Source organism: Brassica napus, chromosome A5 (assembly GCF_020379485.1).
Source record: "Brassica napus cultivar Da-Ae chromosome A5, Da-Ae, whole genome shotgun sequence".
Lineage (NCBI taxonomy): Eukaryota > Viridiplantae > Streptophyta > Magnoliopsida > Brassicales > Brassicaceae > Brassica > Brassica napus.
Window position 1 is genome coordinate 22,228,516 of NC_063438.1, and position 25,349 is coordinate 22,253,864.

The 25,349-nt window shown below is 32.3% G+C and overlaps 3 protein-coding genes and 1 long non-coding RNA gene across 4 annotated transcripts; 2 read left to right on the forward strand and 2 right to left on the reverse strand.

Moving 5' to 3' along the window:
• Positions 1-2,223: 2,223 nt before the first annotated feature.
• LOC111215678 (uncharacterized GPI-anchored protein At4g28100) lies at positions 2,224-4,411 on the reverse strand. Its single transcript, XM_022719609.2, has 2 exons — positions 3,652-4,411; positions 2,224-2,792 (listed from the first exon to the last, which is right to left on the reverse strand). The coding sequence occupies exons 1-2, from the start codon at positions 4,309-4,311 to the stop codon at positions 2,451-2,453; spliced, it is 1,002 nt and encodes a 333-aa protein (XP_022575330.2). The 5' UTR covers positions 4,312-4,411; the 3' UTR covers positions 2,224-2,450.
• Positions 4,412-6,515: 2,104 nt separating this feature from the next.
• On the reverse strand, positions 6,516-10,307 carry LOC106390136 (mitogen-activated protein kinase 9). The gene is made up of 11 exons (XM_022719613.2): positions 9,759-10,307; positions 8,886-9,294; positions 8,680-8,807; positions 8,542-8,601; positions 8,293-8,442; positions 7,803-7,958; positions 7,581-7,718; positions 7,425-7,498; positions 7,241-7,342; positions 6,951-7,155; positions 6,516-6,853 (listed from the first exon to the last, which is right to left on the reverse strand). Exons 1-11 carry the CDS (start codon positions 10,053-10,055, stop codon positions 6,788-6,790), a joined length of 1,785 nt encoding a protein of 594 aa, XP_022575334.2. The 5' UTR covers positions 10,056-10,307; the 3' UTR covers positions 6,516-6,787.
• On the forward strand, positions 10,256-16,862 carry LOC125608988. The gene is made up of 3 exons (XR_007339511.1): positions 10,256-10,387; positions 16,350-16,476; positions 16,571-16,862. It is a non-coding gene; the product is annotated as an uncharacterized LOC125608988 (long non-coding RNA).
• A 2,428-nt stretch (positions 16,863-19,290) lies between these two features.
• Positions 19,291-21,133, forward strand: LOC106393423. Its single transcript, XM_022720179.2, has 4 exons — positions 19,291-19,542; positions 19,633-20,277; positions 20,639-20,722; positions 20,828-21,133. The coding sequence occupies exons 1-4, from the start codon at positions 19,291-19,293 to the stop codon at positions 21,131-21,133; spliced, it is 1,287 nt and encodes a 428-aa protein (XP_022575900.2).
• The last annotated feature ends 4,216 nt before the right edge of the window (positions 21,134-25,349 follow it).

Genomic DNA, 25,349 nt, shown 5'->3' on the forward strand with positions numbered 1-25,349 from the left:
TCTATAAAAATATATTTTAAATACTTATATTAAAATTTAGGTATAGTTATTTTGAATAATAAATTGAAAACATTATTTAATTGCACAAATTTGATTAAACATCATTTAAAATAATAGAGAATAGGTAAATTAATTATACTCAATCATAACTTTCCATTTACAAAGAAAATTTCCAACCATTTCATAGAAAAGTTGGCAGACACCCTCATCAATTGTTTACATAATCTAATCTATAAAAGTAGATTGCAAATTGATTGAGAATACAAAACACTCACCTGATCACTTGAAAGTTGTTGTTATTTTTATTTGATAATAAAGTCATGTTTTTAAATCCCATCAACTCTAGCAATCCATGAACATTTTTGACCATATCAAGGGTCACTGGTTCCTCTGTATGCATGCCATATTATTTGAAATTTTTTGACTTTATGTCCATATCGTAAGAGACAGCGCCATACAGTTTTTTTTTCTTATATCTCGCTAAGAAAAATTTGATATTTATCATTAACTTTTACCTCGTGAAGATCATCAACTTCATTTCTGTTGGATGAGCAATTAACTTTGAGAATACTACCTGGATTAGTGGATTGAGTTTATTTTGAAATTCTAAAGTGTTCATGAGGCATACCCCTAGACATTGTGGGAGATTCCGATTATCAATATTACACACAATACCTTCATTCAAACCAAAACACATAGCTATTGCTAGCATAAATATAAGATAATTCATCTTCTTTTACCTAAAATATTTGTTGGAGAGTGATGATTTAATAGACACTGAAGTGCAATATGTTTATCATTTTTTGGTAAAGATGTTATAATATATAATGAAATTTTTAAAAAGTAATAACTAAAATTCAACACATATATGAACTAATCAAATAGGTGGTCAAAAAAGCATTTGAGATAGAAAAATCAGATGAATCAAATACGATTAGGCTATAACGTTGACCACAAAAAAAAACTCAACAAAAACTTAAAAAAAAAAACTAAAAATACACATACAATATTTAATCAAATTAGTTTTTAAAGAAAATTTTCAATCTTTAATAGTAAAAAATAAAATTTTGACTTGACTGTACAGCACTATGTTTTTGAGCATTTTAAATTATTTAATATTTATAATATGTTTAACATTATTATTAAAATTAATATCTAATCTTAAACTAGTTAGCTGCAATTTTAAGAATTGAATGATCATTATCACATAAAAGTACTTCTCATGTCACATACAAGAATTTGTATAGAAAAAAAAAGGATTTAATTACACCAAACAATGTCATTAGAGTTGATAGAGACAAGGATAATGGAGTTCATGTTTTTCATTTGACATAAAGCATTCTTACTGAAAATTAACACGAATGTTACATTGATTTGTCTTTTTATCACTTTTTAACACAAATTACATGTCAATGAAATAAATGAAAGGTATCTAAACTGTATTAAAATTTATGCTCTTCATCTAAAATGAGAAAAGGTTTAAAATGTGGCAACAAAAGTGAAAACTAGAATTCATGTCACAATTAGACCATTTCCAATGCAATTCTATTTTTACTTTATATTTTTTATAATAGGTAATTCTATTGTAGAGTCATATCATTGGAGAAAAAATTAACATATAATAAAATTACTATTTTATAGGAAAATATTAAAGAGAAAATAGGGTTGGGTTGGAGATGACTCAAAATAAAAAGAATCTATGTCATAATTTATGCTTTCACCAATAAGAAGAAAATAAAGGCCCATGAGCTAGTTATTTGAGCTCAAACCAGCACTATCTGCTTTAAAGCCGATCCAATGAATCCCTAGCCAGCTCCATTTGGCATTAGTAGATTCTTTGTCTAAATACACACCAGAAGTTTTATGAAATATCGTTTGGGAACATTGTGAAGGGAACATATCATCGAGAAGTGAGTAAGAAAATAAAAATATCAGTCGTGGGGCTTCACAACTCTTGGTCGCATTATCAATTATCATATGTATAGCTTTGCGTGGTTAGAGAGAAGATAAGGAAACATAACAACAAAGCTGTCACAAGTCTCTCTGCCTCTCTCTCAAAACCAGCCACACCACCTCGACCCCATCACTCACATGCCTCTCTCTATTATTCTTATAGTTTTTTGATTGTTTTATCTAACCTTTTATTTTTCCCTTCGACAAAAAAGTTATTTGATTGATTGCATTGCCCTCTTATACTTTGATGTTACTGAAAACATAGCTGAAAATTGTGAATCATAATTTTTAAAATTAATTTGTGAAAACAATACGATTTTTTTCTTAACAAAATGACTACAACAACAACGACAAGGACATCAAAAGCAAAACTAATGTACAAAGACAGAATGACAAATCCCATCCTATCACTCCTCTCTATCTGAATTTTCACTTAACTTCTGAGCCAATCACGTAACGCCTTGTCACAACCAAATCCGAACCCACGTCAGCGTGAGTCACCACGACCCCAGCAAGACCAATGTGATGACGCTGTAAAGTAAGAAGTGGACCAAGTGGTACGGGTACTGAATTAAAGTTGATGAGCCGTTAGAGAATTCGGAAGAGTCAACAGCTAAAGGCATGCCGTCACCGCCGAGAGCACATGACCGTGGCTCACCGTTTTGGTTGAGCATGACGGCTCGGAGGACTGAAGTGACAGTGGGGAAGTAAGCCGTACGGTTCTTAGCGAGAAGCCAAGTGAGACCCATTAGGACACAGTCTTTGTTGTGCATCTTTGTTGTTCTGTTTCTGTCTTCCTTCGATGGGTTTCTTGTCCCTGATGTTTTCTTCGGGTTAAGCTGCAAAATAAACAAAAAGACCACAAGTGTTTGGTCTATGTTGGTTAGGATCTGTTGCTATACTAATGATTAATGATTTTACAAAGTAGAAGCTAGTGGCTAAAACTTTTAGTTATGGTGGGTTGGTGATTAAGATGCACAAGAATGAAATCATATGATGGATGAAAAGAAATGACGCGTGGGGATCACGGAATGTGTAAGAGCGTAATGTGTCAGACTTGTCAGATAGAAAAAGAACAAAAGAGCTAAAGAACAAAACTTTTCCCAAATTACCATCAGACAAGGGTGATGCACAGAGATCAGAAAAGAATCCTAGAACATATGATTCCAAATCTTCTTCACTCACTCACTCACTCATGTAATAAACCCCTAATGTCTATACAACAAAGATCATCATTAAACGGTCTAAGTAAAGTTACCAACTTTGGACTAGACCTTAACTAGATACTAATGCTTTAGATCATCTCCCAATGTGCTGCTTATTTTTACTTCAAAAACTCTCAAAAGAATTAAGTTATAGTTGGATTCTACTCAATTTAGAAGTAAAAATGAAATGATAAACAATTTTTTTTTTAGAATACTCCATTTTAGGACAAATCTATTTTTAATCTGTTTTGAAGTTAAAAATGAAGTAGGATGAAAGTAGATTTTTCTGAAAATAGAATTTAGAGTAGAAGATGGAATAGAGTTAGAGTTGCCGTCAATCAAAAGAAAATAAAGATGCAAACACACATCAAGAACACTAAAAGGGCATAAACAGATTATCAAATGTTAATATCTTTGCAGAAAATTTTAGTTATTTTCAATCTAATTTCATATGATCTCTTAAGAAAAGAATCTAAATGCTACTGGGACTTACCTTATAGAGGCTGTTCAAGCACTTGTTACATCTACTTAGCGGAGAGAATCTATCGCCATTGTTGTTTCTTACACTCAAACAATCAGTCTCTAACCGATCAACATTCTCGTCTCCAACGAGCCTCCCTTCTCCATCCACACTAAACGCCTCGGAACAGCTCAAGTGATGCAACCTTATCCCGCAGTAGCAGTCAACCACGCCGCACGTCTCGTTCGGACTCGCCAGCTCAATCCCTCTCCTCCTCAGAGATTTCTCCAAACCATCGACGCAAGTCTCCGAGTCGTCTGGAAGCAAAGGCATATCCTCTTCCGGCGTGGTCGCGGCGGAGGTCGCGTTTCTAACGGCGGAGCTGGGGATGGAACGGCTGAGAGCAGTGGTCGAGTAAGCGGAGTAGAGCCACGCGCCTAGCACGGGGCAGCATTTTCCTTTGTGGAGCTTTTTGCCGGTGCAGGCTGACTTGATGCCGTGGAAGAGGTCTTCTGGTAGATCGAGTGGGCAGCCGGAGAAGTCGGATTGCTCCGGGAAAGCGGGGATGGTGGCGGGTGGGGATGATTTGACCAGGAATGGCTGGACGGTGACCGGGTCTTGGTTTGGTGAGACGGGTGATAGAATGGTGAGGAAGAAGATGAGGAAAATGAAAGACGGCGCGTGATGGAACATCGCTGGAAGCGTGGAGACAGGAACACAAAGAAGTGAGGGAGTGGAAGAGAGATGTGTAATAAAATATCGCGAATGGGGATCTAGTCGAATGGCAATTTAATACTTGAAGTACTTTTTATTGGCTTTAACTAATTTAATTTGATTTTCGTACATTTTGCATTTACTGTATATATATTATTTTCTTTTTGGCAAATTACTGTGTATATATTACTATTGATTTATTGAGCATTAAATTTTCCTTTTTGCTGAAATTTGGAGCATCAAACATTCTTGTGAAGTTAATCTGCTAAAAGTAAAAATTCGTAAGTATATTTGATACTTTCCTGTTATTTTTATGTGGAAATTTCTAATTTAATTTTAGGATTATTAATAGTAGAAGCATCTTTTAAATCATTGAAGTGTTAATGACTTAATTAGTGGAATCATTTTATATGTGAATCACGGACGATTATTTTTGCATTGAAACTTGAAACACCAGAGGTGACTGACTGATCGACAAGTTTACTGATGTCTTTAAAAAAAATTAGTACATAATAAGAGAGTTTGGAAGGATTCATTTAGTTTTTTTCTTATGTGTGCAACATACTTGTCTTGATATATAATCTGTACAATCGACAAAAATAACACGATAGTAGGTTTTAAGAATACACAATGTGTTGTCAAAAAAAAATAAACAAAAAATAAACAATGTCATACAAAGCCAGCCGTAATATTTATCCATTATTCCGTTAATACCCTTTTTGAATAGTAAAAACTAAAAAAGGTAAAAGAGTGGGAGGAGCTCGATGTTAAAAAGGTAACGTCAGGCACGCGAATAGTGAAAGCTGATCAAGAATACTACAAACCCTTTTTCGGGAACGCCATAACAAAAAATGCAAAACGGATTTTTATTCCTAATCACAAAATTCTCAGTCTACATCGCAATGATGACGGACGATTACTATACATATGAGCTACAAAAGGTATGTTATGTATGATGCAGGGGCGGAGGCAGCATATGAGGAGGGGAGTCAGCTGACCCCATTACTTTAAAAAAAAATATTGTTTTGTTTTAAGCAAAATTTGTGTTGACCCCACTAAAAAAATAATTTTGACCCAAAAAAAATAATTACTAAACACTGAAGATAAAATTTAATTATACAACTAAAATAATTATACTTTATATCATTGAAACTTTGGAGTTATATTAGTTTTAAACTCATTTTTTTGATAATTATCCAAAAATATAAAATCCCTAAATATGTTTTGTTATTTTAATCTTTAGTAATATGTTAGTTTACTCCCAAATTGTATTAGGTCCAACTAATTTACAATATAGAAATATTATAAAACAAGTAAACATAAAAAGAAAAGAAAATATGTTCCTCTTCCTCGGAAACAGAAGATGACGGCAGACTCTTAACTCGTGCTCTATAATTATTTTTTAGTTAAATTTTAGGTTGGTTTTTTATATTTTTAGCCAATAAAATTGTTATAAAAAAATTTTAAGCTATAAGTGTGCGTAGAGTATAACTGCAATAATCATGTGGTTCGGTCTGAGAAGATTTTAAAGATAGAGATAGAGCTTTGTTTTTATTCGTTTTTGCTATTCTTTTCTTGAAAACTTTAAAAATACAGAACACTCTAAACAAAGAAGCGGTCATTTTACAAACGGCTTTTTGTTTGAATAAATTTTTACATTCAACAGAAAATGGAGTGTGCCTAAAGTACATGTAGTTTTTTGTGGTATATAAATTATATTTTTGATTTTTTTCCGACTCCGGTACAAAAAATTTCTGGCTCCGCCACTGGTATGATGTACAAACTCAGTGTTCAGATGTGTAGATATTCTTACAACATTGTTGTAATGTGTGCACTAATTTCTTGAACTTGATAACTGTTTTTTTTTAATTTTTTAATTTATCATATATGTACAGTGATTATTTTTCACCAGCTCTAGACTGATTAATTAGTAAACCGAAAGAGAACAAAGCAAAAGCAAAATGGGACGACCAAAAAGAAGAAAATGAACAGTCAATGAGAATGATTCTCTATCATTGGAAGATGAAGTGATCATCATATCTACATATGCTTTACATATACGGGGTCAAGAAGATGTACTTAACACAAACTTCAACGATTTATGTTTTACCATGTGCTAAGGACATGTACTTGTCAAACAGAAACTTAGGGTGAACATGTAATAAAACCAAACTTGTAGGGCATTTCCGAAATTCGCCTTAAATTACTCCATTCATTTCATACAAGTTGAACCGTTGAGCAAATTGAAAATAGTTGAAGGTTTAAGGTTTTTTTTGTTCAGACAATAACTCAAGTCTTTCAGAAGTTATCAAGATTAGTTCGTAAATGTATGCAGCACAGAACCAGAGACACATGCTATCTCCTCTCTTCTTCTGTTTTCTTCCCTGTGAGGGATGTGTATATGATCATCCCCTACTGTTAGCAAGAAGTTTCACTCCCCCCTCCAATATCACAATCAAGTGTGGAGAGCCGCGACCTTTTGAGACAAAGCATCAGTTGCATCACTGTTCGATTCCCCGTGCTGCAAAAAAAAAAAATCAAGAATGTGAAGTACAAGTGTATATACATACAAACGTGTAATATATACATCTTTTAAATGCGATTCTTGATCTTTTTACCTCGGACTGGTTTCTTTGTTTCACGCCAATGCATTTAGATGCACTGATGCTGGCACTTTTCAGCAAGCTTCGTGCGCTGTAACCCGTCTGGCTCATCCCATTCATGTAATTTGAGCCCTCCTGTTGAGAAATTTGAGGGCTTTCGGGTGTTGCGGCTAAAGAAGCTGCAGGTCTGTTCTCTTCCTTAGGCACAGGGACTCTTTCTCTGAAACACAACACAACGGACGTGAAGATGCAAACTTTACAAATCAGTTTTACAAACAAAAAAAACAGCAAAAGAGATAGTGTACCTAGGCAAAGAAGCGTGACGTTGTTGAAGAGGAGCGCTTCTCTCACCTTTACCGTAATGTTCTTCAAGATGTGCAAACTGTCTCTTAAACCGATCAACACCACTGCATTTCATTTGGAATTTTAAAAAGAATCTTTATCTAAGTTCCCGTTTGAATACATATTGTAACTGTTATAATATAGTACCTAGGGTACATGAAGCTCGTCTGTTCTCCACCTCGAAGATATTCTTGTAGCATCTGAGGATGATACTCTAATATCTGCAAGTTTTTGTAAGAACAACAATTAAAACGATGAATACATGTGGAATAAAAACAATATGAGTCTATGAGATGAGTGTACCTCTCTGTAGATTAATTCCCTGACGTCTTCTTTCATAATCTTCCTTCTTTCAAACTCAAACTCAAGTTTTGGAATCGGTTGAGTAGATGGTTCCCGATCCACGTTTGCCAGTCCATAAAAGTAAGGATCTGCCAGTGCCTGTATTTACTCACACAAACACACACACACACATGTTCAAGGGTCTGATACATTGAAGAGCAAAATAGTATAGAGGAGCTCTACCTCTTCAGCTGTGGGACGGTCTTTGGGATCAAATGCAAGAAGGCGGTGCAGCAAACGAAGAGCCAACGGGTCTACATGAGGAAATTTGTGAGTGAATGGAACTGGCGGTTTTCTCCTCATGTTTCCGAGATATCTCCTCGCCTTTTCATTACGAATCTACAACAAAACATTAATCATTATTACAGATAGTAAAGTAACAGATCTAACCCTGGCTGGTAATGTGATAACACTATTATTAGCATATGTGGCGGATCACATACTGACATACCTATGACCTGAGGTCTCCTACCAATTTATATAAATCTAACAGGAACTAGGCCTAGACTACTTGCCATAAAACCGTCGCTAGAAAGCACAAGTAAACAAATATTCATATCTTATAAAACTTTAACACATAATTCGTAAGAGTTGAAAGAAACTCCATCACGCTTAGACATTGTAGTAAACAAATAAAAAAAGATGAACTTTGAACAGACTAATATCAACTAACCCTTGAGATAGCTTCGGGTGAAGGAGTACCAAGCAAATCAGTCATAATATCCAATTGGTGCACCACGTTCTTCCCAGGAAACAATGGCTTCCCGGTGAGCATTTCTGCAAATATGCATCCTATGCTCCATATATCAATGGCAGGTGTATACTAGATGAGAGAAAAGAACAAAAATTCTCAGATTGTGATGCCATAATAAGCGAAACAGGTAACTGGTACACAAAAAAAATAAAGAATCGGATTTTTTACTTTGGAGAAGAAAGAGCCACAAAGTTCTGGTGCACGGTACCATCTTGTAGCGACATAGTCCTGCCATGAAGCGAAAACCATTTGTACACAACAATTTAATGGAAAAGAAAAAGAAATGAGTTTCAGTCTCTAACTTACAGTCCAGAATATAGCAGAAGGTGCATCGTTAAACGACACACGAGCAAGCCCAAAGTCGCAAATCTTCAGCTTGCAATCAGAGTTGGCTAGAATGTTTTTAGGCTTTAAATCACGGTGAAACACATTGGCTGCAACAAAAAAAAAAAAAGATTTTATTCAGGTTTAGTAGAAAAGCTTAAACAATAACACAAGCCAAGAACACTAACCTGTGTGAATAAACTTCAGGCCACGAAGAAGCTGGTACAAGAAAAACTGGTAATGCTCAGGCGTCAAATCATCGTTGGCTTTGATGACTTGGTGAAGGTCTGACTCCATCAGCTCGAAAACAACATAAATATCTCTGAACTCTCTACGCGAAGGAGGAAGCATCACGTGCTTAATCTCCACTATATCAGGATGCCGGAGCAGCCTGAGGAGCTTGATCTCTCTCAGAATCCTCGTTGCGTCAGACACGTGCTCAAACACATCATTGATTTTCTTGATAGCAACCTTTTCTCCCGTATGAGTGTCGATTGCAGATGCCACAACCCCGTAACTTCCCTTCCCTATAACTTCTTGGATCTGATACCGACTCGCTTCACCGTATTCTGTAAAGAACTCAGTCTCCAATGCAACCTGTGTTGGTACAAACATGAAAAATGCATATTCAGACCTCAGATTGTTAAGAAGAGAAACTAAGAATAATATTGCCTAGTTCTTTAGATTCTTCTACAGATAACATGTATATCTTCAGGAAGAGACCTAGAGGAAACATAAACTCTCCTCAACATATATAAAGTAAAGTGCGAACAGATTCAGATCAGCCAAATCCACAATGTAGTATCTTTTCATAACATAGAAACATTGAAATCAAACATTTGACAGATCATATACCAAATCATCAGAGACAAGCTTGCATTTTTTTTCACCATTTCATTAAAGCAATCAAAATACCAATAAAGTTGGATTATAAATCCCAAAACAATGATTCCTTCCAATGTAGTTGGAGACATAAAGCAACAAAATCTAAAATTTTCAATTTTGAATCTGAAGAAATCAACAAGAGATCCATGGGGAGAGAGAATGAATAAAGGAGGGACCTTTTTATGAGGATCCATGAGAATATGATTCCTTCTTGGAACCCTAATGCGCTTCAAACTAGACAAATCGAAATCTCTAACAAGGGCGAATCTTCTCTCTTCTTCTTCTTCTTTGTCGTCTTCGTCTTCTTCTTCTTCGTCCTCGTGGTTTCTATAAATAGTAGTGAGCTGAGACCGCAAATTGCTGACAGCTAATCGATCACTCGCACCACACTGGCGAGAGGTATTGGTCGAATGATTCGAAGTATTCCGAGAATGAGAATGACTATTAACGTTGGTGCTGTGAGTAGCACCCATCCATCAAACACCTCCTCCACCACTTTTTCCTATTTTAACAACCATATATATATATATTTATTATTATCACAATTGACAATAATAATAATTAATTATTATTAGTAAAATGTTTTTCAACTCTTCACGAACGAAGCTCTCAGGTATGGCGTGCTTTCCTCTCTCTCTCTCTCTCTCTCTCTCTCTCTCTCTCTCTTTCTCAACTCGCCATTAAATTTTCTTCTGTCTTCCTCTTGTGTTTGTTTGGCTCCGATTGATCCGGAAGGAAGAAAGAAGGAAGGAGAAGGGTGAAAGGGTTTTGGCACGTGCGGCGCACGTGAGGCGTGTGATAAAGGGTACGTTTGACTATTTGCATCGCTTTTTTTTTAATAGCTTCACATGGCGTTTCTTTCTTCATCATCACTCGTCGTTATCGAAATCATGCTTTATTATTGGCAAAACAAAAATCATGCTTTATTATTATTATTTTTTTTGTAACTATTACTATTACTAACACACAAATTCAAATTGATCTTTGTTATTTTAACTTATTAACTACGTCCGTCCATATTTTATTTTAACATTACTTGTTAGGAACACTAGGCTAACAAATCTCACAACTGTTTCGATATGGACTGCCAAATATAAAATCGTTTGGATTATAATGTCAAAATTAGGGGATGGGCAAAAAAGACGAACCAATCGAACTGAAACCGATTCAAACCAAACCAAAGTCTATTTCAAACCATTCGGTTGAAGATTCTCCAATCCGAATAGTTCAGTTCGGTTTTAAACCGAAGCGAACCAAAAAACCGATGTATTTTTGTAATTATTTAAATAAAAAATATTAGTACTACCAATATACTAAATTCTAATTTCTTAACCCATGTATTTTTCATTATTTATTTATTAGCATATATTCTTCTATTCTAATATGTAATCATCAAAAAATTTGATTTTAAAAAATAGAATAGTAAAGATATAAATAAGTACTCGTGTAGTTTGTGTATAACATATACTAGTTATTGATTTGTTACAGAATTTTTGATGATATCACACGAAAGATAATTCATTGTAGGCTCTTTAATAATATAAGAGACATTATTAATGATGTGGTTGTTTATATTTTAGTTAACTTTTATTTGTTTTAATTTTTATCTTTTTATGAATTTTTTAAAAGTTTTTGTTCCAGTTTTATATTGAATTTAGTTCACATAGTTTATGTTTACATAATTTATGTTTTAAAACATAAATTTAAAAAATAAATTAAAAAGAACATAATTAAACAGATCCTGAAAATAAACTAAACTGAATATAAACAGAACCGAACATAAATCGAACCAAACTAATAATGGTTTACTTCAGTTGAAAAAATACTAGAACCGAACTAAACAAACTGAACCGGATCCGAATCAAACCGAGAAAATAACCTAAGTGTCCATCCCAAGTCAAAATAGGTACGTAATGTTAATTATTTTTTGAGGAAACGAGTCAGAAATGGAGATGGTGGTTGGTGGGGCCCAGTGTCCTTAATAATGAAAGAAGATTTTTTGGTTTGGGAAATTGCCAGCCAATGTCTGCTCTGTAACTCTTCTTATGCACGTCTCCGGTCGTGACTTGCGGACCCCCAAACCATTGGCGTTTCATAAAATTAATTCATTATTTATAAAGAAAAAAATCATCAAAACTGTTAGAAGATGTTTAACATGGATTCTTAGAATAGAGTTCTTACCAAAATATAAGAATCTGTTTATTAAATTTTAACTAAAAAAAATTAAGAATCAGTTCTTATTTAAGAACCGATTATTAGTTTTTTTAATTAAAAATTAAGAGACGGATTCTTATATTCCGTTAAGAACTATATATTAAAAACCAAGCTCATCTTAAAGTAAAGATGGACCCTGTGCAAACTCATTATCTTAAACCAATTTTAGGGTTCATATTGATCAAATATAAAAAATGGACATTTTCACAATTGTTTTTTAAATTTAGGGCCCTAAATACAAAAAGAAAAATTAAGAAAATAGGTGGGACCCTATGCATAAACACTCCTAGCACACGGTCAAATACAGACTTGTTAAAACTCCCATTAAACATGATCTTACATGCACACAGCTGTGTATGTCCCATCTCATGTTAAGGCCCATTTATACAAGTAATCATTGTTTTATGGCTGAAAATTTGAGCCCGTAAACATGTGGACATAATTTTTAATGATGTTTACTGATTGGGCCCGTTAGCTAAACATAATATATATATATATATGGATTCTTGACATTAAAACTCATTGACTAAATTTATTTTGGATAAAACCCTCGTAACTAACTTTATTTAATGAATTAAACAACACGAGATCATAATTACCATTACGACCGGTAATACATTAAATAAACATAATTGAGGGGTTTTACCATTAAAATAAAAAATCAAAATTTTATAATATTATCTAAAAATTAGGACTTAAATTTTCAAGATTAGCATTTTTTTTGTAAATATATGAGTTTGATGTGCTTTTAACATCAACATTATATATGTATAAATTAAAAGTTTAAAAACCCAGAAAATATAAGAAAAATTATCTAAAGATTTCTTATTACATTTTTATTATATTTATTATTTTAATTTTTTTTAATCTTTTAGTAATTTTATTACATGTAGATATTTAGATAATTTTTATTATTTTTTCTGGTTTTTTACATTTTTAATTTATACATATATAATGTTGACGTTAAAAACACATCAAACTCATATATTCACAAAAACAAAATTAAATGCTAATTTTGAAAATTTATTTTACTAATTTTTTAAATAATATTATAAATTTTGATTTTTTTAGTTAATTATTTTTTTAGATTTTTAATGGTAAAAACCCTCTTAATTATGTTTACTTAATGTAGAAACTCCTAAACTAAAGATTTACCGGTAGTAATGGTAATTATGACCTGGTAGGATTTAACTCATTAAATAAGGTTAGTTTGGAATTTCTTTCGTTAAATACTTAATTTGAGGTTTTTACCCAAAACAAATTTATTTGATGGGTTTTAACGTTAAAATCCTATATATATACTAGTATTGATCCCGTGCTATGTACGACGCAAATAAAACCAAGTTTTTGTTATATATGTAAATAAATTACACTTAAAAGTTAACTCTTATTTATCATAAGGAGATGAATATATATAAACAAACCATTAACACACTCATTACTACACTACATATGAAATTGGATTAGATTAGTTATAAAAATTATATTGATTTTAATTAGTCCATTGGATACATATATTAGTTTGAAGCGTTTATGTTTTACTTCTTTGTCTTGTTTAAGAGCATCTCCAATGTATTACTTCATTTTTTACTCCAAAATGGTGCAACACCAAAATGGAGTAAGGTTTTACTCCAATGTATTACTCCATTTTCTACTCCAAAAATAATATTTCTTAAAGATTTCATTTTTATTTTATTCATAATTGCAAATAAAATCTTATACTTATAAAAATTTACCAATTAACCCCAACTATTTTATGTTTACGATAAATAATTAAAATATAAATTATTTGAATTAAATATTTATTATTAAAAAGTACAAGAAATCATTAAAAAGACAACATATATGTGGGTTCAACAATGAGCATTAGAATATTTTCCCCCAAATGATCAACTAATGTATTTCGTAATGAAAATGAGCTTCTTTATCTTTGATATTCCTAAATCGAGCAAGAAAATTTTGAAATCAGACATTTTCATCTTCTGCAATTTTGATACTCGGATGTGAAGCTTCTCTTCCAAGTTCAATTGGTGCATCGAGTTCACGCTCATCTATACAAGATCCAAATGTTCGTGCGTATATTCAAACTCAACAAATACAAATAATATCAAAGCGAAATGTTGAATCACAAGATCAACAAGCTCTTTCTTAGACTTCTCCGTTTGGGCAATATTTCACCGACCTTAGCGGATCCGGAACGGATTTTCCATATTACTAAATTTATTTCTTTTATGTTATTTATATTTTTATTATTTTTTTTTTCTGTTATTTTCATTATTTATTTAAAATTATTAAATAATCATTTGTGGAATATACTATTTTCATGTTAATGTATCATTTTAAATATTATTTAAGTAAGAAATAAAAACATTAAAGATTGAAAGGACCATTTTATAAATAAAAAAAGTTCAACTCCAAAATGGAGTAATGGGTAAGATTACTCCATAAATGGAGTAATGGGTAAGATTACTCCATAAATGGAGTAACCCTAGCCATTACTCCATTTTCAACTCCAAAATGGAGTGGGGTTGGAGAAGATTTTACTCCATAATGATGTTTGGAGTTGAAAATGGAGTAGGGTTGGAGATGCCCTAACTTACTTTTTCCTAATTACTAACCTGCAATTTATAGCTTCTTTATCTTTATTACATTTAGTATCAAAGTACTACGCATTATAGTATTTTAAGGATGTTTCCAATCTACGTTTTTGTACAATAGGAAAATAATAACGAGAATATGTTGATTTCGTTATTTGAATCGCTTCGCCGTTCACGAAACAACGAAACATAATCCGAATGTAGAAGATTGTAACGAAAGGATCAAACGAGTTACAAAAATGTTTCAGACTCATAGAATTTCACAATCAATTTTGAATGAATGAAACAAATGAACAAACTCCGCTATTAAACAAACGAGTCAATGAGTCAACTCAGCACGACTCGTCTTCTCACGTGTCACTTCTTTATTTGCTGATGACTAATTTCCGTAACAATCTTCAACGTCACCAACTATCATGCCAGCTGTCACTCCTCCATTTATTCTATGACAAATATCCCTTCCTTAAGAACCTTGTCCACAAGGTTTCATGTTGAAAATTTTGGAAATTTTCTTTGAATGTCAAAGAGAAATTCTTACATAGCCTCTTCCTCCGTTTGATTGACCTACTTCACCAAATCATCGTAGCAGGCCTTTTATGGTCTTGAACCATCTTCCTTCCCAACACATAGTCCGGTTTCTTGTCTTCCACTTCACGACGTATTGAAGGAAGTTGAGTTGCAGTAGACACATCGCCCACTATTTCTTCAACTGTGAAACATGAAAAACCGGATACACCTGGGATCCCACATGAAGCTCCAACTTGTACGCCACTGATCCATGCCTATCAAGCACCTTATAGGTACTATAGTACTTAGGCGCAATCTTCTGATGAGCACGGACCACAACCGATTGTTGTCTATAAGGCTGAAGTTTCACGTACACAAATTCACCCACTTCAAAATGTCTCTCGCTCCTGTGCAAATCCCCCTGCTGCTTCATGCGATGTTGCGCCCTAGTCAAGTAAAACTTCAAAATCAGTATCATGTTCTCACGTTCCTCCAAACTTCGAGCCATCACCTGAATCTTAGACTCACCAGGTAAGTAAGGAAGATGGACTGGTGGAGGTTGTCCATACACTATTTCGTACGGTGTAGCTTGTGTCACCGTAAGAAAATTAGTGTTATACCAAAACTCAACAAGCGGAAGCCATTTAGACCATATATATTGCTTCTCTCCAGTCATACATCATAGATAAGTCTCCACACATCGATTCACCACATCATTCTGCCCATCACTTTGAGGGTGATAAGTTGTTGATGGGTTTAAGGAGAAACCCTGCAGCTTGAACATTTCTTATCAAAACTCACTCAAAAATACAGTGTCTTTGTCGCTTACAATTGAGCGAGGTAACCCATGGAGCTTGTAAACTTAATTTAGAAACACCTAAGAAACTGACACTGCTGTATATGGATGAGCCAACACCATAAAATGTGCATCCTTACTCAACCGATTAACCACAACAAATATCAAAGTCTTCCTAAATGATTTAGGTAACCCGTCTATGAAATCCATAGAAATATCAATCTACACTACTTCCGGAATAGGTAAAGGTTGGGGAAGGCCATGGTAAGCTGCAGTGCCATACTTACACTGTTGACAAATGCCACAACTGTGTAGATAAGCTTTTATATCTTTGGCCATTCCTTCCAGTAGAATAAGCCCTTCACCCGTTGTGTAGTAACATCCCTTCTTGAATGCCCCCCTTGACCAGAACAATGCAACCATTCTAAGATCTTATTCTTTACCAAGTCAACATTACGGACCACAATCTACTCTTCCTTCTCAGAATGTCTTAACTGAATGAATATTTTTTTTGCACTTCTCGCTCAACCAGGCAGAGAAGGTTTACCAGTCTTAGACCCCGACCGACCAACGAAACTTTGTGTTACGTTACATTTTTATTGTGCAATTATTTTATAACAAAAATAAATAATTAAATTTTTTTTTTTTTTCAGGTTTGGGGTTGACGGTTCTATCCCTCAGAATGTAACCGAGGTGATCAATGGCTACTTCCCCGATGCTCGTCCGAACTGAAAATTGACGCCGAACCACATCAGAAAGACGTGGTTCAAAATGTTCGCCGTAAGTTACTGTTAATTAGTTATATAGACTTTATTTTTATTATAACGACTTTTTATTATTTTTAAACTTATTATTAATCTAATTTTTTTTACAGCAAAAATATCATTGGTCCATAGGGGTGAACGAGAGGATGAAAAAAGCGTTTATCGGGAAGGCAAAAATTCGATTGTTGGATATGGTATCCAACTGGAAAGATGATTGGATTGTGAAGGGTTATGAGCAGGGAAAACCCACTGAGCTCACCACGGCTGTGTGGTTTGGTTTTTTTCATATTCAAGATTTGGTAGGATTTAAATTTATCATATAAAGAAGGTGTAATCACGAGCATTTCAAATTCATGCTTGTCTATGTTAATACATGTTCATTATTATCAATCTATTTTTGTATAGGAAAGAATTTTATCGTTATATGTTTTATATCAATGAATAAGTTTGTAGCTAGCATTATCTCTATATTAATGTTAGCCCTATGAATAGTCGATCAAATATATCATATTTTTCTTGTAGAAGGTATAATCACAAACAATTTTAATCCCAGTTTGTCTAGGTCAATATTATTATCCATATTCTCGATTTTCTATATATGGTCAATATTCTCGATTTCCTAGTTAATGAATGAGTTAGTATCATTATCAACGTATGATAGTCAATCCTATAGTCGATTGAATATATCGTCTTATAGAAGGTTTAGTCAGTCTCAATCCCAGACTTGTCTATGTTAATAGAAGTTTATTATTATCAATATTCTCAAATTTTCATATATGGTTTAATTTTTGTTCGTTATATGTTCTTTATAGTATTGAATAATTTAGTGACATTATCTAATTATATAAACTAATGAATCCAATAATTCCTTTTTGACATCTCTTGGTTTACACATTGGCATGTGATGTGAATGCATCACTTATGCCTCACACAGACATCAACAATCACATTATCAATATCTTAAGAATTTTTTGTGATCATAAATATTTTGGTTTTATTTAGACCTATTTTATTAATGCTTCCAATATTATAAACCAAAATCATTTTATTACTATTTATGTAATTCATTATCCACTTTAATAAATCCATGTAAAGGCGTTCATCATATTAGATTAATGCTATTGTAGCATTGATATATATAACTTTGGCAAAAAAACGTTGATAAGTATATATATGTAATATGTTATATGTGGTCAATACTATGGCTTGTGTCAATATTTTCATTAGTTTAAACAAATTCAATCAGTTCATGTAGAGTAACATAAACTATAATACAAATATGATAATGAACAAGTTACAAGTTTTTGTTTTTTTTTTGTGAACGAAACAAGTTACAAGTTAATAATCAATATTCATATGACAGTCAATATTCCTTTCAAACAGCAATACATGTTGTCTTGTACACAGCTTCTTTATGCGTCGTTAACATAAATGATGTCATTTATGCAACAAGTAAATATCAATTATCAAAATAATAAATATCAGCTCATTGTTATGTGTGTATCACAAGTACAATAATTTCAAAAACCAATCTACTAATAACACTTTTCTGGATAATATTAGTGATGGATATTAACTTCGCCAATGTTGTTACTTAAACAAATCGTCCTTTATATTTGTTTATCATACACTCTTTAATGGAGTTTGTCACATAGGTTATCTTCATATGGCAGTCGATATTCCTTTCAAACAGCCATACGTATTGTCTTTTACACTTCTTGTTTATGCGTCTTTACGTAAATGATGTCATTCATGCAAAAAAAAAAAATCAATTATCAAATCAATACAATATCAGCTCATTGTTATGTGTGTATCACAAGAACAATCATTTCAAAAACCAATCTAACAATAACACTTTTCTGAAAAGTTATTAGTGATGAATATTAACTTCGTCAATGTAGTTACTTATACAAACTATCTTTTATATTTGTTTATCATACGCTCTTTAATGGAGTTTGTCACGCAGGTTACTTAGGGCAACAATGTTTGCTGCACTTTCTTAATGTATGAGAAAGCAATAGATGTCCTTATTTATTTCTTGTAACTTATATATTCTTGTTTATTTTCCCAGAGATGAGTGCATAATTATCTACACTGTAAACGAGACATGTCTTTTACAATATGTGTATTCCTGTTTCAGTTTAGTTGTCGTTATAGAATAAAAAATTTGTTTCAAAATAAGTATCGCTTTAGAATTTCAATCCAAAATTTATTAATATTATTCTCCAGTTTATTTATTTTTATTGGTAGAAATATAGTTAGGTTTATAATTAATAATTTTTTATTTTGAATATATGAAAAATTAAATGATTTTTTAATTTATGTGCATAAACCTAAAGTGACAATTAAAATGAAACGGAGTAAATATTTTTTTAATTTAGTTTGCTAAAAAAATGTGGGCCAATAAATCCCCAAAAAAAAATTAAAACATTAACAAAAAAAGTCATCAATCTTAGTCAAACATCATCTTAAAACTATTATTCAAATGGTAAGTTTAAGGAAATTGTTTAGTCAAATGATTCAAATCATATTCCTAATTAATCTATCACAGCCTATCATTTCAACCCAATTTTATCTATTTAATCTCTCAGTTATTTACATTCATATTTCACATTTACAAAACAAACAATCATCAAAAAGAGATCCCTTAGAAAAAAACTAAATCTCACTTTGTTGGATTCAATCTCTAGGGGCTTCCCTTACTTGTTAGCTTTGTGTTTGTGTAAGTTGTGTAGTTTATTTGGTTGTTATCATAATCAATATAATCTTCCAGTGGAATTTTTTTTCTCACTTTCAAACGTTTTTTTTTTGTTTCAGTATTTCTTTCCAGATGGACCCTAACCATCCTTCTAATGCCTCCTTTGTCCCCGATCATGTCACTCCTCCCAACCAACCCGTTCACCATGTACGACCTATTAACCTGTCTAACAATGTCTATTCCCATCCCGAGTTCCAGCCCCAGCCCCAGTTCCAGCCCCGTGCCCAGTTCATGCCCCAGCCCCAGCAGCAAACGCCTCCTTCTCGGTTAGCTCTTGTTCCGACGCAGGCGCAGCCTTCCATAAACTATCCTCCTTACGACGACGTAAGTTTGGATCTAACTTCTTATAGTTTAAACTCAATTCGGTTTGGTCTTCTTCTTTTATGAAATGCTGACCTTTTTTTATGTGTGTAGATGATTTTTGACGCAATTAGGGACTTGAACGAACCGGATGGTTCAAGCAAGACGAGGATCTCGAGGCGTATCAAGAGATCGAACGCAGTTCTGCCTCCTAGTTACGCGGTTTTGATGACTTACCATCTCAAGACGTTGAGGAAGAATGGCGTTCTCACCATGGTTAACAACTTATACAAGATCTCTGCTGCTGCTCCTCCTCCTCGGCAAGGAGTGGCTGTTGCGGCAGACCTGGTCGCTCCCAGATATGAGGTTCCTCCGATGAACTCTTCTCCGCTTGATATGCTGGGACAGTCAAGTCGCGAGCTACCCGAGTTGCCTGTAACAGGTCCGAACCAGGTGGTTATTGAGTCGGCAAACAGACGACTTGATCGTCCAAGGAGGGACGGATCTGTTCCGATCTCTCCAACTGCGGGTGCAATTCTAGGTTTTCCATATCCGAGTACGTATGCAAGCATGCTACAAAGGGGGAGGCCACCGAGTCCTAGAGCTGCTGTGAGCGAGAGGAAGAGGCTATGCATAGGTGAATCTAGCGGTGGAGTCGTCATCGCTGCTCCAGCTGGTGGAGAAACTGTGGCCGTTGCGTCAAGGATGTGGCGTGGACCTGGATGTACACCTAACATCGTTTGGAACAGGCCTAGAGAGGTAACTTCTTATCCCATTTATTACAATCTTTGTCATGTTGATTGAGATAGATTCGCGATATCTGTGTATTGCAATCATTTGTTAATTAAAATCATTGCCGGGTTATCTGTTTTCGAAAATTTTAAAACTGACTAATTTCCAGATGTTGTCTTATTATATTCATGTCCCCTCGCTTTTGTTTTTTTTATCTGGTTGGTGTTGTTTCGCTTTATCTTGTTTATTGCATCTTCTTCTTCTCATTAGAAATGTGTTTCAATAGGTATAATTAAGTTTTTCTAATATTTTATTTAAATATTTATTGTCTTGTCTTGAATTTTGTGAAGAACTTTATACCTAATTTGTTTGCCTTTTATGAACCTAGAGTGCCACACCAATGTCCATCAGGGCAGCTACTGGGACATCGGAGTCTGCCTATGGAGAACTCAAGAGAAAGCTTGACTTTGCTGTAAGTTTAGTTGATTATGATGAAAGAGTCTTGTCCTTTATTTGATTTGTTTATTGGATTGAATTCTTGATTCTTATGTTTCGTTTTGGTCTCTGAATGTTTCAGTGCGAGAAAGCAAAAAAGATCTTGGATGTGTTGAATGCTGGTATTGAGAACTACGACTTTATAGAAATGTTGCAAGCTAGACAGGAGGTGGAAGGACTAATACCAATGTTGACTGTGGAGCCACATGCCATGAGACAAGTGCAGCCACAGGCCATGGAAGAAGTGGAGGCACTACCCGTGGAACAGCCACAAGCCGTGGAAGAAGGGCCGTCAGAGGAGGCAGCAGCACAGACTGAAGCTGAAACCCAAGGAGAGGAACATGGACAAGAAGTTGTGGAAGGAGAACAAGCACAGCCCCAGCCTTAGCCTCAGACCAAAGCTGAGGCAATGCAAGGAGCCCTGATCTGATTTCTGAAGAATAATAGTCCGAGAAAGACAGCCTAGACATAGCCTTGGTGTTTATGTTTAGGAGTGTTCTTTTTTAATAGTTGTTGCATCTATCTTTATTTAAAACTCATTTATCATTTTTAGTTTAATAGTTTGGTATAGAAGAAACAAAATGCATTGTGTCTCTAACTAATATTATCCTTTGTTTATATGTTAGTAAGAGGTTGTTGTAATTTAGAGGGATATTTCCAGTGTTGGATGTTTTCTCTTTTACATCAATCTAAGTTTCTTTTCTCTCCAATCTTTCATTATATTATCATTTGTTTATATGTTAGTTCAGGGAGGTTGAATCTTAATTCCATATTATTGTCTTCACTCGGGAGAATTATCTTCTAGTTTTAAATATGTTATATTTTGTAAAATGGATAAAATAATTTATGTATTATTCTTTTGTTAATGCTGAGAAAATCCATTCTAAATATCAACATAGTGAAATTCGTAGGAAAGCTTGAAAGAAGATTAAAATGACAATAGGCTTCATCCAAGAAAGCTCCCAACAGCAGATAACAAGTTCAAGAAAATAGAGAGAAAGGGACCAAGAATGCCATCCATTGTAATATAAACAAAAACCAAGAGTAGTATGTCAATGATCTGCAGGCAAGGAGGTTTTGTAACCAAGCAAGACTATTTCTAGCAATGTATGATTGGTACCAGTGATCATGGCTATCTCCATTGCACCCCTATTACCTGCAGGCAAAGTATTGTGTAAAGACAATTATAAGCTCTTGGAATTGAGACACATGGATATCTCACCCATGAGACTGCGGAGAAGTGGGAACGGTTAAGGCTGAAGTATAACTTCCCTAGCTTGATCCATAGAATATTCAAAACTAATCCTATCATGTCTCATATTTGCGTTGGCCATTAAGATAACTCAGCAGTTCTGCCACGACTAGAGACAGTACTAATGAGAAAGACCTTCAGCTGTTAAACAACTCATGATACACGATAAGTTTTGTCTCTGCTCGACCAAGAAGCCCGTATATTGCATTTGTATTGTTCTAAATCCTTAAAAAACATGTATTAAAATGGTAACAATTTAGTTCGGTGTATTATTATAAAATTTTCCCAACTGGGTTTATGTATTTCTTGAAATATATTATTCTTTTACGATTAGTTTTATCAGTCAATTGCTAAACTGTTTCTAGCTAGAACAAAGCATATAACCTCATGTTCTTGCACTACTAACATAGATTAGATATGAACTGAAACGAATATACGAAAGCAAGATATTTTGAAACATGTACGTAAAACATTTTTGGAAAATATAAGAATAGAAACATCTTAGATATTTATTTATATATATATATATATATATATAATGAAGCATTAAACATGATTTAAAATTGAAGTAAAATATTATATAAACATTATACAGTTAAACAAAAGTCGGTTCTTAGAAGTTTTAAGCAAGTACACTATTTTTGGTCCGTAATCTGTTATACAAAAAACACTCGAACCATAGAGAAACAGAGAAAAAAATTCAGTTGATGAGATATTAAAAACTTTGAATAAAAAAAGATGTAGAAACAAGAAATATAGAGGACTAAATCTATTAAGAAACGTAAAAATTGATTTACGGGTAGTTAGAACTATAACTTAAGTTAAGGTTTAGAGGTTTAAAGGCTTTTACATCCAAGTCTGGAATTCGAATTCCAAACTATGTAATTTCTCGCAGATTGTACATTACAGCATATATATGTTTTACACCCAATTCTAGAGTTTAAAAATCTGGTAAATATATGTTTGATTTTCAAGATAGCAGAAATATTTATAAAAAAGAATCTATGAAAATAAAAAAAAAATACTTTCATATAAAAAAAATTTAGACTCCTTTTTTTTAGTATAAAAATACATGTATTTTTAAAAAAAAATCAAACCCTTATCTATTAAGAAATACGAGGACGGATTGGGTCCGGAACGGTCGCACCGCTGGCCCCCTATCTAAGCCGGCCCTGACATTTACACAAAAACATTTTATTTCACTCTACGTCTCAGATTTTTCATATTTGAAAAAAGAGAGATACAAACCTGATCAGTCTTTTTAAGACAAACCTTGCATGGTAATCGTGGAAGTATGGGTAAGAATAACTATTGTAGAGAGATTATTCGAATGAACGTGTATTACTTTTTACCTTTTTATATTTTTGGTTTTATTATCTTAAACATAATTTTGTAATTTAAAAAATATGAATAGAATACATGTGTCAAAGTAGTATTGGTAAGGTGACTTATGATTTAGTATATAAGAGATTTTATATTATTAAAAAATAAATAAGCAAGGCAATAAACAATCACATTAAGCATATTATTATAAAAATTATTTTTTTCTTATATGTTATATTTTGAATTTTTTAAAACGAATATAAATTACTAAAAATAGTAAAAGTCTCACATTGAAATTTTTTTGACTAATGGTTTAACTTTTTCTTGTTCAAAGAAGATACTAAATCGTAAGATTATGAAGTTTCATTAATAAATATTCATATTATATATATATATATATATATTAATATAATTTAAATTTAATTATATACTATATAAAAATATATAATTATGTTTATTTCAATATTTCCAGTGAATAATTATTGAGATCTTAATATTTTAATTTTTGAAATTTGTATTGACAAATCTTAGATTAAAAGTTTTGTGATTAACAATTTAAATGTTTGTTACAAAAAATATACAAATGTTGATAAAATCATATGAGTAAAAAGTGTCAATAATAAACATTTATATTAAAATATACTATTGTATCCTCTCTCACATTAAAATCTCTTTTTATTCTTTCCTTAAATAAAAGCTATAGAATTACCTAATATGATTAAAATATATAAATAATTAATGATTATTAATAATAAATATTTGATAACAATTTTGTATCCTCTCACTTTTTTTGGTTAATTTTATATTATTAAAAGAAATTCAACAATCACATTAAACATATAATAAAAAAATTATATTTTCGTATATTTTATATTTTAAATTTTTTAAAACAACTAAAATTACTAAAATGGTAAAAATCTCACATTGAAATTTTTTGACCAATGGTTTAATTTTTTTTGTTCAAGGAAGATACAAAATCGTATGAATACGAAGTCTCATTAATAACTATTCATATATATATATATATATATTTATTAATATCATTAAAATTAAATTATATACTATATAAAATCATATAAATATGTCAATTTTAAAATTTCACTGAAAAATTATTGAGATCTTAATATTTTAATTTTGAAAATTATATTGAAAAATCTCACATTAATTTTTTTGTGATCAATAGTTTAAATGTTTGTTACAACAAATATACAAATGTTAATAAAATCATAAGAGTAGAAAGTGTTAATAATAAATATTTATATTAAAATAGACTATATATATGTCAATATCACTAAAGTTTAATTATATATTAAATAAAGTAAATAAAATGATTGTTTTGATTTATTTACCAAAAACATGAATGTAAATAAACAAAATGTATAGGTTTTGATTTATGTGCGTACTCTAAGGTATATACTTTTATGTATACAAATTATTTTTTTAATAGGTGGTTTTCAATATGTTATTTGATCCTGACACTCCGAAAAATACACTTTTTCAAATTGAAGTAATTTTTAATATTGGAACCAGTATATATCTTATTTCATTTAGATTAAATAATTTAGTCCTGATTTTTATTTCTAAAAAGCTTTTATGGAATATTATGACAAGATTTCAATCACTTCCTTTTGAGTTTGTTCAAAAAATGAGTGATTTGATTATTCGTGTAATATTTATTTTCCATAATACCCTATCTAGCTATTATAATTGTAAGAAAGAGAGATTTAAACTATTTATTATAAGTTTTTTGTTTTATCATTTAATAAACCAAACAATTTTTAGTTTATACATAGTGTACATATACTAGAATGGTAAATTATTATTTTTTTATCGGTATACTCTTAAGTAACTAAACCTCAAAAGCGTAGGTTAATAAAATAAGTGGTTTGTTTTGTTGTTTTAGAATTAGATGATTTTTAGACCAAACTGATGAATATATACTAGACAGACATTTATATTTTGAGTATGCACTTATATTCTATAATAGCTTGATATATTAGATTCGAACAGTAAACTATGAATAGAGTTT

Bases quoted from the DNA above. Each gene is read 5' to 3' on its own strand.
- LOC111215678 (XM_022719609.2), bottom strand. From the start codon at position 4,311: ATGTTCCATCACGCGCCGTCTTTCATTTTCCTCATCTTCTTCCTCACC. The intron at 2,793-3,651 runs GTAAGTCCCAGT...TTTATTTTGCAG, and splicing joins GCTTGAACAGCCTCTATAAG to CTTAACCCGAAGAAAACATC.
- LOC106390136 (XM_022719613.2), bottom strand. From the start codon at position 10,055: ATGGGTGCTACTCACAGCACCAACGTTAATAGTCATTCTCATTCTCGG. The intron at 8,602-8,679 runs GTAAGTTAGAGA...GCTTCATGGCAG, and splicing joins CTTCTGCTATATTCTGGACT to GACTATGTCGCTACAAGATG. The intron at 6,854-6,950 runs GTAAAAAGATCA...TTTTTTTTGCAG, and splicing joins AACAAAGAAACCAGTCCGAG to CACGGGGAATCGAACAGTGA.
- LOC106393423 (XM_022720179.2), top strand. From the start codon at position 19,291: ATGGACCCTAACCATCCTTCTAATGCCTCCTTTGTCCCCGATCATGTC. The intron at 20,278-20,638 runs GTAACTTCTTAT...TTATGAACCTAG, and splicing joins TTTGGAACAGGCCTAGAGAG to AGTGCCACACCAATGTCCAT. The intron at 20,723-20,827 runs GTAAGTTTAGTT...TGAATGTTTCAG, and splicing joins AGAGAAAGCTTGACTTTGCT to TGCGAGAAAGCAAAAAAGAT.